The sequence below is a fragment of the Tachypleus tridentatus genome, chromosome 4, assembly GCF_004210375.1.
Source record: "Tachypleus tridentatus isolate NWPU-2018 chromosome 4, ASM421037v1, whole genome shotgun sequence".
In the NCBI taxonomy this organism is placed as follows: domain Eukaryota; kingdom Metazoa; phylum Arthropoda; class Merostomata; order Xiphosura; family Limulidae; genus Tachypleus; species Tachypleus tridentatus.
In genome coordinates, this window is record NC_134828.1 from 8,898,820 (window position 1) to 8,911,114 (window position 12,295).

Here is a 12,295-nt window from a genome sequence, read left to right on the forward strand (position 1 = left end):
TGAAACTAAAGTTACATGAACACACTTCAGATTTTTTTTATTACAAAATAATATCATATTTTGATAATTGTACATCCATTTACAATGAATTCCACACTATAATGCTGCGGGTATGTTAAGTCTTTCTTATTTACATTTTGAATATCTGTGTGCATCAGTTTTCTGTACTTTACTCAACTCTGCTTGCACTAAGTGACTTGTGATAATACATAGATGATTTTAAGAAGTGAAAACTTCTCAATATGTTGTAAGTAAATAGCCTTGCACAAACCCAACTTTCTTACATAGTAAGATATTAGACTGTTACACAAATTTTTAAAGTAATCTATGATTTTCAACAACAGTCAATAAATGGGAAGTTTTTAGTGTCAAGATAGCTTTTATGAAACATTGCATAGCTGATTGTTGCCTATATTCAAATATTGTGGACAGTTATGTATATATTTGATTATTCTTAAAGAAAATCAGGACAATTTAAACCTTGACATGATTTAGTACCTACGGTTTATTTTTAAAGTAGTTTGTTTAATAATAATTAGTCATTTTATTACTTTGAAACTGATGTTAATGTGGGCACTTTTTTATTGTTTTTGTGAAATTTGACCAATTAAAAATCCTGTCTTAAGTAAGAAGAAGCTTTGAAGATCACAGATTGTTTTTATGGGAATTTATGTTCGGTGTGAGGTCTTCAAAACACCAATTCCAAAGGGTGTCATGGTACATATCACCAGCAAGCTTATTTTATAGGTTTATCCAACTTTCAGTTTGTTCCATGAGTTAAATAGTGTGACTGTTAGTTCTAATAATGCACGTGTTCCATTCAAACACGAGAAGGCCTTGAAAGGTTAACCATTATTACTGATTTGTTTCAGATCAAGACGGTCATCAGGAACATCCAGTTCACCTTCAACCTCAAACAAGTTGTCTGGTGAGATGAAAACCTGTAGAATAACTAGTGTGCATACATGTGCAGATTAACATTGGAAACGTGTAGATGTACACACATGTGTAGATTAACATTGGAAACCTGTAGATTAGTGTACATACATGTGCAGATTAACATTGGAAACGTGTAGATGTACACACATGTGTAGATTAACATTGGAAATCTGGAGACTAGAGTATATATGAGTATATTAGCAGTATAAACCTCCAGACTGGTGTAAAAGTGTATAGATTTATATATATTCAAGCTTGTAGGCTAGTTTAGATACAAGGACATTAACAGTGAAGACAGTGTAAATTTACTTTTAAATGCTGGAAACTAGTGTAGATATGTGTATATTATTAGTGAGAATGTGTGTACACGTGTGTGTGTGTGTAGATGACCATTAAAAATCTGTAGACTTCTGTATGTATGTATAGGTTAACAATGAAAAACTGTAGACCAGTGTAGATAAGAGTATATTAGCAGTGAAAACCCTTAGAGTAGTGTATATATTAGTAAATTAGTATCAGACTTGACTATATGCCAATATATTAGCAGTGAAAATCTGTAGTCTAGTGTACATACATGTAGAATAGCAGTGTAAACCTGGAGACTAGTGTAGGTTTGCAGCTAAATAACTTTTAAGTAATGTGTACACCTGCAGATTAGTAAATTCTGTAAAATATTTACAGGATCATTTGCATTAAGTTCATTTTCATTGTTGCTTTTTTAATTCGATTGATTTTTTTTACATGCTTTGTCTGATATCACAAACCAAATTATATCGTACTCTAACATGAAATGTGTGATACATGTTTGGATATCATTTAAATTAAAGATAGCTGTAGTTGTTAAACTACTTTCAAAATTAAAATTTTGACCATGGATTTCATATCATTATATCCCGTAATACCTGATTAATCTAGAAAGCAAAGATCAGAATTGTGACGTACAACATTATTTTCGTAAGCCAACTGTTGAGAGTATCTAGTTCACTGTAGTTCTAAAGAAGTAGCTATTACAGTAACAGGACAGTTTTTACTTCCTATTAACTTACAATGATCTGTTCACATGGAGAAAAAGCTTTTTTTTTGTATTAAGCATAAAGATTAGCCTGTAAAGTACATGTGTGGTGAATAGAAGGCCATGGGTACTAGGATGTATTGAGGGTGTGGCAGCACTCCCTTCCTTACAGTTCCAAATCTCCCTGGCAGTCATTTAGGTTTAAAATCTTGCACACCCTGGGGGTTTGCATGACAACCTGGGGTGCTTAGAAACTTTTTTTCTCTTCAACCCTGCATATTTTGTATAGTTGAGTGTTACAGTTGTATTGTGGGTTTGGCACCTGGCGAGCTTGATGTAGGTCACGTGTCGAGAAGAGCTGGGAAGCATGGTTTGGAGAGACCAGAACTCAAAGTGCAGACCTGTGGACAATGAACCCAGCGATCTCGAGATATGAAGTTTGAGCAGTAAGTCTAGTAATGTAGTTTGAAGGAGAGAGGGTGAAGGTAGCTGGATAAGACTAAAAGATAGGCATAAGTAATACTCTGAACTGGTGTACTTGGTCACAGCCTTAGTCCCTTCAGAGATGGCATATTTGGCCAACTCTCTAGTCAAAATCCAGGATGAAATGAGGGTGTGGCAGCACTTCCTTCCTTGATGTGGTTCCTGTTGCTTATAGGGACTACAGTTTTGTTACCTGATTTTCAGCATCTCCACAAAAATAAACTGTTTCAGCATCAGTGAATGAATATTGTGGTATTCAGGTCGTTTGGTTACTGTTGGGTTTGATATAAGATTATAATGTTGTGTAGAGTGGTGGGTATTTATATATGTAAAAAACAAGAACCATTCATTTAATAAAATATATTCATCCTAAATAGAGGGTTAAAACAGTTAATATGCAGGTTAAAAATACTTCTCTAAAATATTTTTTATAATTCTTAATGATAAATTGGTTGATTTGATAATGTTATATATAAAAGGAGATATATTTACCACTGTTATTTATTGACAAAACCCTGAAATTATGTTATATCAAATGTTTCAGAATACAATGTTTTGATGGGAACAGAACAAGAATTAACATTTTGTTTTAAACTCCTTAAGAAATAATTTTAGATGGACAGTATTTACATATGGCAGTGGACACACTGGATGAACTGGACTGGTGTCTGGATCAGTTGGAAACAATCCAGTCTCACAGATCTGTTGGAGACATGGCATCAAGCAAGGTTCGTAAAACACAAGAGATATGAAATACACACACACACATTCATGTTGCTACATGTTGAAACTGAGGATAAAATATAATTAATTTGAGATTTTCTAATCTGGTTTGGTTTGTTTTGTTTTGAATTTTGTGCAAAGCTACACAAGGGCTATCTCTGCTAGCTGCCCCTAATTTAGTAGTGTAAGACTAAAAGGAAGTCTTCACCACCAGCTAGTCATCACCACCCACCATTAACTCTTGGACTACTCTTTTACCAACGAAAAGTGGGGTTGACCATAACATTATAACACCCCCATGGTTGAAAGGGCGAGTATGTTTGGTGTGACGGGGATTTGAACACGAGACGCCATGCTGTGAATTATTTAATGAATTAATCAGGTATATTTTCTTAAAAAATACACTTGATTATTATTGTAATTTTTAAAAATAAATGTATCTTATTTACAAATTATTATGTATCTTAATATTTACATATTTTGTCAGAATGAATATAAGTAGTTCACTGAATCTTTATATATATATATAAAGCACAAACATATGTGTGTCTGTCTGTGTGTCCATTATCTAACTACAACTTCATTACTGAGCCAAGCTCAACCAAACCTTGTGGGATGACAGGTTAAAACAACCCCTCTATCCCCTGTTATTGCTGTTATTGAGCATTTATTAACTTTGACGTAAGCTAACGTTAACTATGTTTACAGATGGTGCTCCAACCATACACAAAAAAAATATTAAATTTTCTATACCACAACTTATACGGACATGGTGGTAGGTCACAGAAACATCTCATTTATCTCAGAGAGTGAACTAACACTTTCCATGAAACAGTGCAATAAAAACATATGACTGCCACTATTGCAATGATGCATAAAGTCAGCTTATGTTCTGCTCCAATAGCCACCATAAGGCTGATATGAAGAGCCATTTCTTTGGTTATACTCACTTTCTACTGTACCAGGCGACTTCTAAACTTCAGCCCGTAAGGTATGTCTGCAGCCAATGACTGTCAATTAATTAGTCATATGAAACACTATGGAAGGACATAAGTTGTGTGTTGAAAGAAGGTAACAGAAAACACCACTACTTTGATGTAACCTCATAATACAAAGTCATTCTGACCATTACAAGTGTATACCATGTTTGAAATATATACATATTGAGTTTTTATACCTTATACAGTGTTTGGTGAGGTAATAATGAATAGTGTAATAATATGTTATGTTATAAATGAATCATTTTTTATATTCATCATAGCATCTAACTCCATAGTTTTGTAAGTTCATAACCTGGACAAACGATGAATACATCATTTTGTCTTACATACAACACTTATCTTGAAAATTGTAAGATATTAAGGACCCTGAACTTGTTTTCTCTGTCTTCTGTAGAGACCCTGAACTTGTAATCTCTGCCTTATGTAGAGACCCTGAATTTGTTAACCCTGTCTTAAGTAAAGACCCAGAAATTATTTTCTCTTTCTTATGTAGAGACCCTGAACTTATTTTCTCTGTCTTCTATGGAGAACCTGAACTTGTTTTCTCTCTCTTATGTAGAGACCTTGAACTTGTTTTCTCTTTCTTATGTAGAGACCCTGAACTTGTTTTCTCTGTCTTATGTAGAGACCCTGAACTTGTTTTCTATGTCTTATGTTGAGACCTTGAACTTGTCATCTCTGTCTTATGTAGAGACCCTGAACTTGTTTTCTCTGTCTTCTATGGAGAACCTGAACTTGTTTTCTCTCTCTTATGTAGAGACCCTGAACTTGTCATCTCTGTCTTATGTAGAGACCCTGAACTTGTTTTCTCTGTCTTATGTAGAGACCATGGACTTGTTATCTCTGTCTTATGTAGAGACCCTGAACTTGTAATCTCTGTCTTATGTAGAGACCCTGAACTTGTCATCTCTGTCTTATGTAGAGACCCTGAACTTGTTTTCTCTCTCTTATGTAGAGACCTTGAACTTGTTTTCTCTCTCTTATGTAGAGACCTTGAACTTGTTTTCCCTGTCTTATGTAGAGACCCTGAACTTGTTTTCCCTGTCTTATGTAGAGACCCTGAACTTGTTTTCTATGTCTTATGTTGAGACCTTGAACTTGTCATCTCTGTCTTATGTAGAGACCCTAAACTTGTTTTCTCTGTCTTATGTAGAGACCATGGACTTGTTATCTCTGTCTTATGTAGAGACCCTGAACTTGTAATCTCTGTCTTATGTAGAGACCCTGAACTTGTCATCTCTGTCTTATGTAGAGACCCTGAACTTGTTTTCTCTCTCTTATGTAGAGACCTTGAACTTGTTTTCCCTGTCTTATGTAGAGACCCTGAACTTGTTTTCCCTGTCTTATGTAGAGACCCTGAACTTGTTTTCTATGTCTTCTATGGAGAACCTGAACTTGTTTTCTATGTCTTATGTTGAGACCTTGAACTTGTCATCTCTGTCTTATGTAGAGACCCTGAACTTGTAATCTCTGTCTTATGTAGAGACTCTGAACTTGTCATCTCTGTCTTATGTAGAGACCCTGAGCTTGTTTTCTCTGTCTTATGTAGAGACCATGGACTTGTTATCTCTGTCTTATGTAGAGACCCTGAACTTGTAATCTCTGTCTTATGTAGAGACCCTGAACTTGTCATCTCTGTCTTATGTAGAGACCATGGACTTGTTATCTCTGTCTTATGTAGAGACTCTGAACTTGTAATCTCTGTCTTATGTAGAGACCCTGAACTTGTCATCTCTGTCTTATGTAGAGACCCTGAACTTGTTTTCTCTCTCTTATGTAGAGACCCTGAACTTGTTTTCCCTGTCTTATGTAGAGACCCTGAACTTGTTTTCTCTCTCTTATGTAGAGACCTTGAACTTGTTTTCTCTGTCTTCTATGGAGAACCTGAACTTGTTTTCTCTCTCTTATGTAGAGACCCTGAACTTGTCATCTCTGTCTTATGTAGAGACCATGGACTTGTTATCTCTGTCTTATGTAGAGACTCTGAACTTGTAATCTCTGTCTTATGTAGAGACCCTGAACTTGTCATCTCTGTCTTATGTAGAGACCCTGAACTTGTTTTCTCTCTCTTATGTAGAGACCCTGAACTTGTTTTCCCTGTCTTATGTAGAGACCCTGAACTTGTTTTCTCTCTCTTATGTAGAGACCTTGAACTTGTTTTCTCTGTCTTCTATGGAGAACCTGAACTTGTTTTCTCTCTCTTATGTAGAGACCTTGAACTTGTTTTCCCTGTCTTATGTAGAGACCCTGAACTTGTTTTCTATGTCTTATGTTGAGACCTTGAACTTGTCATCTCTGTCTTATGTAGAGACCCTGAACTTGTTTTCTCTGTCTTATGTAGAGACCATGGACTTGTTATCTCTGTCTTATGTAGAGACTCTGAACTTGTAATCTCTGTCTTATGTAGAGACCCTGAACTTGTCATCTCTGTCTTATGTAGAGACCCTGAACTTGTTTTCTCTCTCTTATGTAGAGACCCTGAACTTGTTTTCTCTGTCTTATGTAGAGACCCTGAACTTGTTTTCTCTGTCTTCTATGGAGAACCTGAACTTGTTTTCTCTCTCTTATGTAGAGACCCTGAACTTGTAATCTCTGTCTTATGTAGAGACCCTGAACTTGTTTTCTCTGTCTTCTATGGAGAACCTGAACTTGTAATCTCTGTCTTATGTAGAGACCATGGACTTGTTATCTCTGTCTTATGTAGAGACCCTGAACTTGTCATCTCTGTCTTATGTAGAGACCCTGAACTTGTTTTCTCTGTCTTATGTAGAGACCATGGACTTGTTATCTCTGTCTTATGTAGAGACCCTGAACTTGTAATCTCTGTCTTATGTAGAGACCCTGAACTTGTCATCTCTGTCTTATGTAGAGACCCTGAACTTGTAATCTCTGTCTTATGTAGAGACCCTGAACTTGTCATCTCTGTCTTATGTAGAGACCCTGAACTTGTCATCTCTCTCTTATGTAGAGACCCTGAACTTGTCATCTCTCTCTTATGTAGAGACCCTGAACTTGTCATCTCTGTTTTATGTAGAGACCCTGAACTTGTAATCTCTGTCTTATGTAGAGACGATGGACTTGTCATCTCTGTCTTATGTAGAGACCCTGAACTTGTTTTCTCTCTCTTATGTAGAGACCCTGAACTTGTCATCTCTGTCTTATGTAGAGACCCTGAACTTGTCATCTCTGTCTTATGTAGAGACCCTGAACTTGTCATCTCTGTCTTATGTAGAGACCCTGAACTTGTTTTATTCATCTTCTGTAAGGACCCTCAAAGTGTAAAATTTATTTAAATCAAAACTTTACTTGATAGCTATAAACAAAACCAAAGTAAGTTCTTTTATTACGTGTATAATATTTCAGTGACTGGTTTGGCCAACTGTGAAGTTTGCAACCACAACATCCTATATTATGTTAAAACTTGGATCACAGGAAACTTAAACCTAGGGCCTTTGCTTTACATTAAACATCTTATGTTTTAATATATTAATGTATTATTTCAAAAGAAGTCTGCTAGAATATGTTGGTCTTGTTTACATGTGACATGTGTGCCTTTACCAATCACAAAGTGCTTCAGCTGTTCTAAATTGGAAAGGAATAATGCATTTATGAAAGTATTAAGTTATTTTGAAATATGTAAGTAGCTTGTTTGTGTAATAATTGACAAAATTATTTGGAGAGGTGATATTTGTAAGGATGTGTAATCTCAGAAATAAAAATTCATCATATACAAGTGTACATGCAACCTTAAGTTTCAAAGCTTCAAGATTATCTAACCATATGATACAGATTTTTTATAGAGGATGTTGGTATCTTCCTCTCGAGTGGCTCAGTTGTAAGCTTGAAGACGTGAACTGGTCACAGTGCAGCTAGCTTGTTGTGTAACTTTATGCTTAGTAACAAAACAAACAGGTTGAAATAATTTCAGCAATTTTTTTTAAACTGATTTATTAAAATTTTCATTTTGAATCACTTTTGTAGTTCAAGCGAATGCTGAACAAAGAATTATCAAGCCACTTCTCAGAGTCAAAGTCAGGCCATCAAATCTCAGAATTCATCTGCAGTACTTTTCTAGGTAAAATAAGGCTTATTATTTGTGTTAGTTCATCTATAGAATTTAGTGAAGGGTGCCTTCATTGTAAAAAAATATTAATAGGCAAAATATACAATAAGTTGTAAATTTTGCACTTTTTACTCCATTAACTGTTTTGTTAATTAATGTGAGACATCCATTATGGGAATCATTAGAATAACTTAGAAAAAAAGTAAAGGTTATATATAAAAATAGTGTTATATAATTTCTTTTATAATGTACATTTAGAAAGCAAACTACAAAGAGAATTGTTTTTGTGTGGTATACAACTCCTACATTTTGATGTCCTTAACAAACCTGCTCGTTTTTTATGCAGAGATGTTTGTTGATGTTTAAAATTTCTTCATTGTGTTCTGTTATTTACAATGAATATTGCATATTTTCGTAATTGTCATATCTATAAATGAACAATGATAAAAATAATGTCAAACACTTGTTCTTAAAACGACAATATTCTCAGTATATGTACATATACATGTACAATAATTTATAAAAAATATTTAGAAATGCATCTTGTTGAATTCCTATACAATATGTTTAATTTCAAGCATAATTGTAACATAAAGAGTGCTTCAAAATGTATCTGAGAATGGCTGGTATGGGTATCAACACTTTTATTGACAAGCAGAGAACAACGTTTAGACCTTTGTAGGTCGTCTGCAGGCTAGCAAGAAAGAGTGATTCAACTAGACTGTTTCTTCAGGTTAGCTACACTTAGTGAAGGTGCTCATTTGACATTTAAATACAGTCTTGTTTGATGGTACACAGTATGTTGGCATTTCACGAAAAGTTTAGAGAAGGGTGTGTTTTCTAATTAAGATAACTTAATTTGAATATACGTTAGCTTTAAAAGCTTTAAGTCTAGAAAAAACAAGAATGTGCAAAAATATGAAATAAAAGGATTTATGAATAATATGTAATTATAAAGCTGACATAAATATGGATTTGAAATGCATAAGAATTACATAATAAATATTATTAAACTTTCTACAATATCAGTTCCAATATTCTTTGTTTAAAAGTTTAAACATTTAGTAGTCAATTTATTTTTTAAAATACCAACTAAAAATTTGAAATATGAAATTCAGTTTTTAATGACTTGTCAGAAAATATGAAGAATATCCAAAGAGATTGTTTGTTTGTTTGTTTTCGTTTCTATTTATAATTTTGCGCAAAACTACTTGAGGGCTATCTGTGCTAGCCGTCCCTAATTTAGCAATGTAAGACTAGAGGTAAGGCAGCTAGTCATCACCACCCACTGCCAACTCTTGGGCTACTCTTTTACCAACGATTTGTGGGATTGACTGTCACAGTATAATGCCCCCACGTTCTGAAAGGGCGAGCATGTTTGGTGTGACATGGATTTGAACCCGCTATCATTGAATTAGAGCCGAGTGCCTTAACCACCTGGCCAATTCAAAGAGCTACTTATAAACAGTGTTTTATGCAGAATTACTCAGATATTTGGAATGATTCTAATTTGTTGATGAAATGAACTTTAGGATTTATCAAAATAGGATTTTGTTTTTGATAATGTTAAATATGCCAATCTTCTTACACCTCTTCTCTTTATTATTCTGCATTCTGTACATTGTTTATTATGTTAGATTTTTCAGTTGTTTTACAAAGTGTTTTGTTTTGGATATGGTAAGTAGTTCTACATGCATGTGTGCATGTCATATGTCAATTAAACGTAACTGATTGTTCTTTTCATGTGTTTAAAAGTACAGATTTTACTAACTTCAGTTTATTGTTTACAGAGAAACAACAAGATTTGGATCTAACAAACTACAGATCCGAGGATGGGCACTATCCACAAGCTAATAAAGGTCGTTACAAACCTGGTCAAACAATGTCCCAGATTTCAGGAGTGAAGAAACCTCTGTGTCATACAAATAGCTTGGCCAAACTCCCAAAACATGGAGTGGATACTTTGATGGAAGAAGAGCTAGGACAGGTAAGTTAGTGAAGAAAACTGGTTATAATTTATTGTACATGTTTTATGTATATATCCTGACTAAATATTAACTTGTGAAACTGGTTATTATGTTATTGTACACATGTTTTATGTATATATCCTGACTAAATATTAACTTGTGAAACTGGTTATTATGTTATTGTACATGTTTTATGTATATATCCTGACTAAATATTAACTTGTGAAACTGGTTATTATGTTATTGTACATGTTTTATGTATATATCCTGACTAAATATTAACTTGTGAAACTGGTTATTATGTTATTGTACACGTGTTTTATGTATATATCCTGACTAAATATTAACTTGTGAAACTGGTTATTATGTTATTGTACACGTTTTATGTATATATCCTGACTAAATATTAACTTGTGAAACTGGTTATTATGTTATTGTACATGTTTTATGTATATATCCTGACTAAATATTAACTTGTGAAACTGGTTATTATGTTATTGTACACGTTTTATGTATATATCCTGACTAAATATTAACTTGTGAAACTGGTTATTATGTTATTGTACACAACATGTTTTATGTATATATCCTGACTAAATATTAACTTGTGAAACTGGTTTGTGTTATTTTGAATTTCATTTTTACATTCAATTGTTGCAGAATTAGAATATCTAATAAACTACAGTAGTTGCACAACACTGTTTAGGAGAAAACGTAACTAAAATCATTAAAAGTTGAGATATTTATGAAATCCAATGTCAAACTTAGGATTTAAGATCATGTTTGAATAGACTATATTGAGTACGTACTATACTAAAAACATATACTTTTATATATTTTTCTGTTATCTAATAAAAGATTTAATAAATTAATAACATTTTCAAGGGGGTCCACTTTTTTATCTGCCCCTGTATATGTTTTACTTTTGTAATTAAAATAAGTTCAAATTTAGAATGTCAAAATCATTGTAGCGAACGTAAACCCATACACTTTTGTTATAATGTAAGTTATTCGTATTAGGAATGCCTCCTTTGTTGAGATTTCATGATGAGGGTTAGTTAGTTATTTTAGCAAAGTGTTTATCTATTCCATCTGTTCTTCTGTGTTACGAATCTTTATGAGATGATAAAAACAATATGTAAACATGACCACTGTTTGCAAGACAGCTTGGTTTACAAGCAGAATATCTGATGTGATAAGCCTTCTAAGTCTTGTTGTTATGACATATTCCTTGTTTCACCACGTCTTTGTGTACAGACCAGCACATGGTGTTTGTGCACTTCTAGCCAGAGGAAATGTGTGATAGTCATATTATTTCTGGTGGTTTTTTTCTTCCTTGTGTTTGTTTAAAGCTTCATTGAATGTGTAAGTTAAAAGTGTAATAGTTAAGTAATAGTGATTTTGTATATCTTAAGTTTGATTCTAAAGGTCAGTAAACTTTGTTTCTTTAATGCAGTAAACAACTATTCAGGCTAATGGCTCAAGTTGTTGTGAAAAAAGATTTGATTTTTTTGTATGTTAAAAATATAGTAACTATGTTTGATGTTTGTGTGTTTAAACAACATGAACATTAGGCCTACTAGCTGCTATGTAAGTCAACAGAAGAACTATCAGTCATTCTGTGGCAACATATTTTATATAGAAGTGGTGTTTGTAAGTAAACTGTCTTCCTGACAGACATCAGACAGGCAAACACACTAGTAACAGTAGATTCAATCAACAAATAAGGAGAGTGTTCTGTAGTTGATAACATGAATCAATTTTAAATTCTGTGAGGAAACAAATAGATTAGGTATATTTAATTGGTGGTGAAAACAATGTTACTTAGGCACAACTTAAAAAAACGTTTTCTGCATCCACGTAGAAAAGTGCACATTACTCTCTACAGGATCAGTAAATGGCTCACCAGCTTTGTGTTTTTCAAGACGAATCTCTGCTGAACCAGTTGTGATGAAATCCAAGTAGAACTGAACAAAGAAACTGTGTGTGTGGATTTAAACATTGCTTTCTTTGTCGTGTGGATGATGTCACCTGTTTCTCAAGAACATCGGTCATCTACAAGTATTAGGCAATGCCATGGTTTGGTCAGCTAAGGATATTCCAGTTT

The 12,295-nt window shown here is 33.7% G+C and overlaps 1 protein-coding gene across 3 annotated transcripts in view; it reads left to right on the forward strand.

Moving 5' to 3' along the window:
- LOC143248534 (3',5'-cyclic-AMP phosphodiesterase-like) overlaps window positions 1-12,295 on the forward strand; it is a 57,806-nt gene that overhangs the window by 29,624 nt on the left and 15,887 nt on the right. For all 3 annotated transcript variants that reach the window (XM_076496957.1, XM_076496958.1, XM_076496959.1), the window contains 4 exons: window positions 873-928; window positions 3,038-3,162; window positions 8,140-8,233; window positions 10,012-10,208. In XM_076496957.1, coding sequence (XP_076353072.1) covers window positions 873-928; window positions 3,038-3,162; window positions 8,140-8,233; window positions 10,012-10,208 — 472 coding nt within the window. The remainder of the gene's footprint in view (window positions 1-872; window positions 929-3,037; window positions 3,163-8,139; window positions 8,234-10,011; window positions 10,209-12,295) is intronic.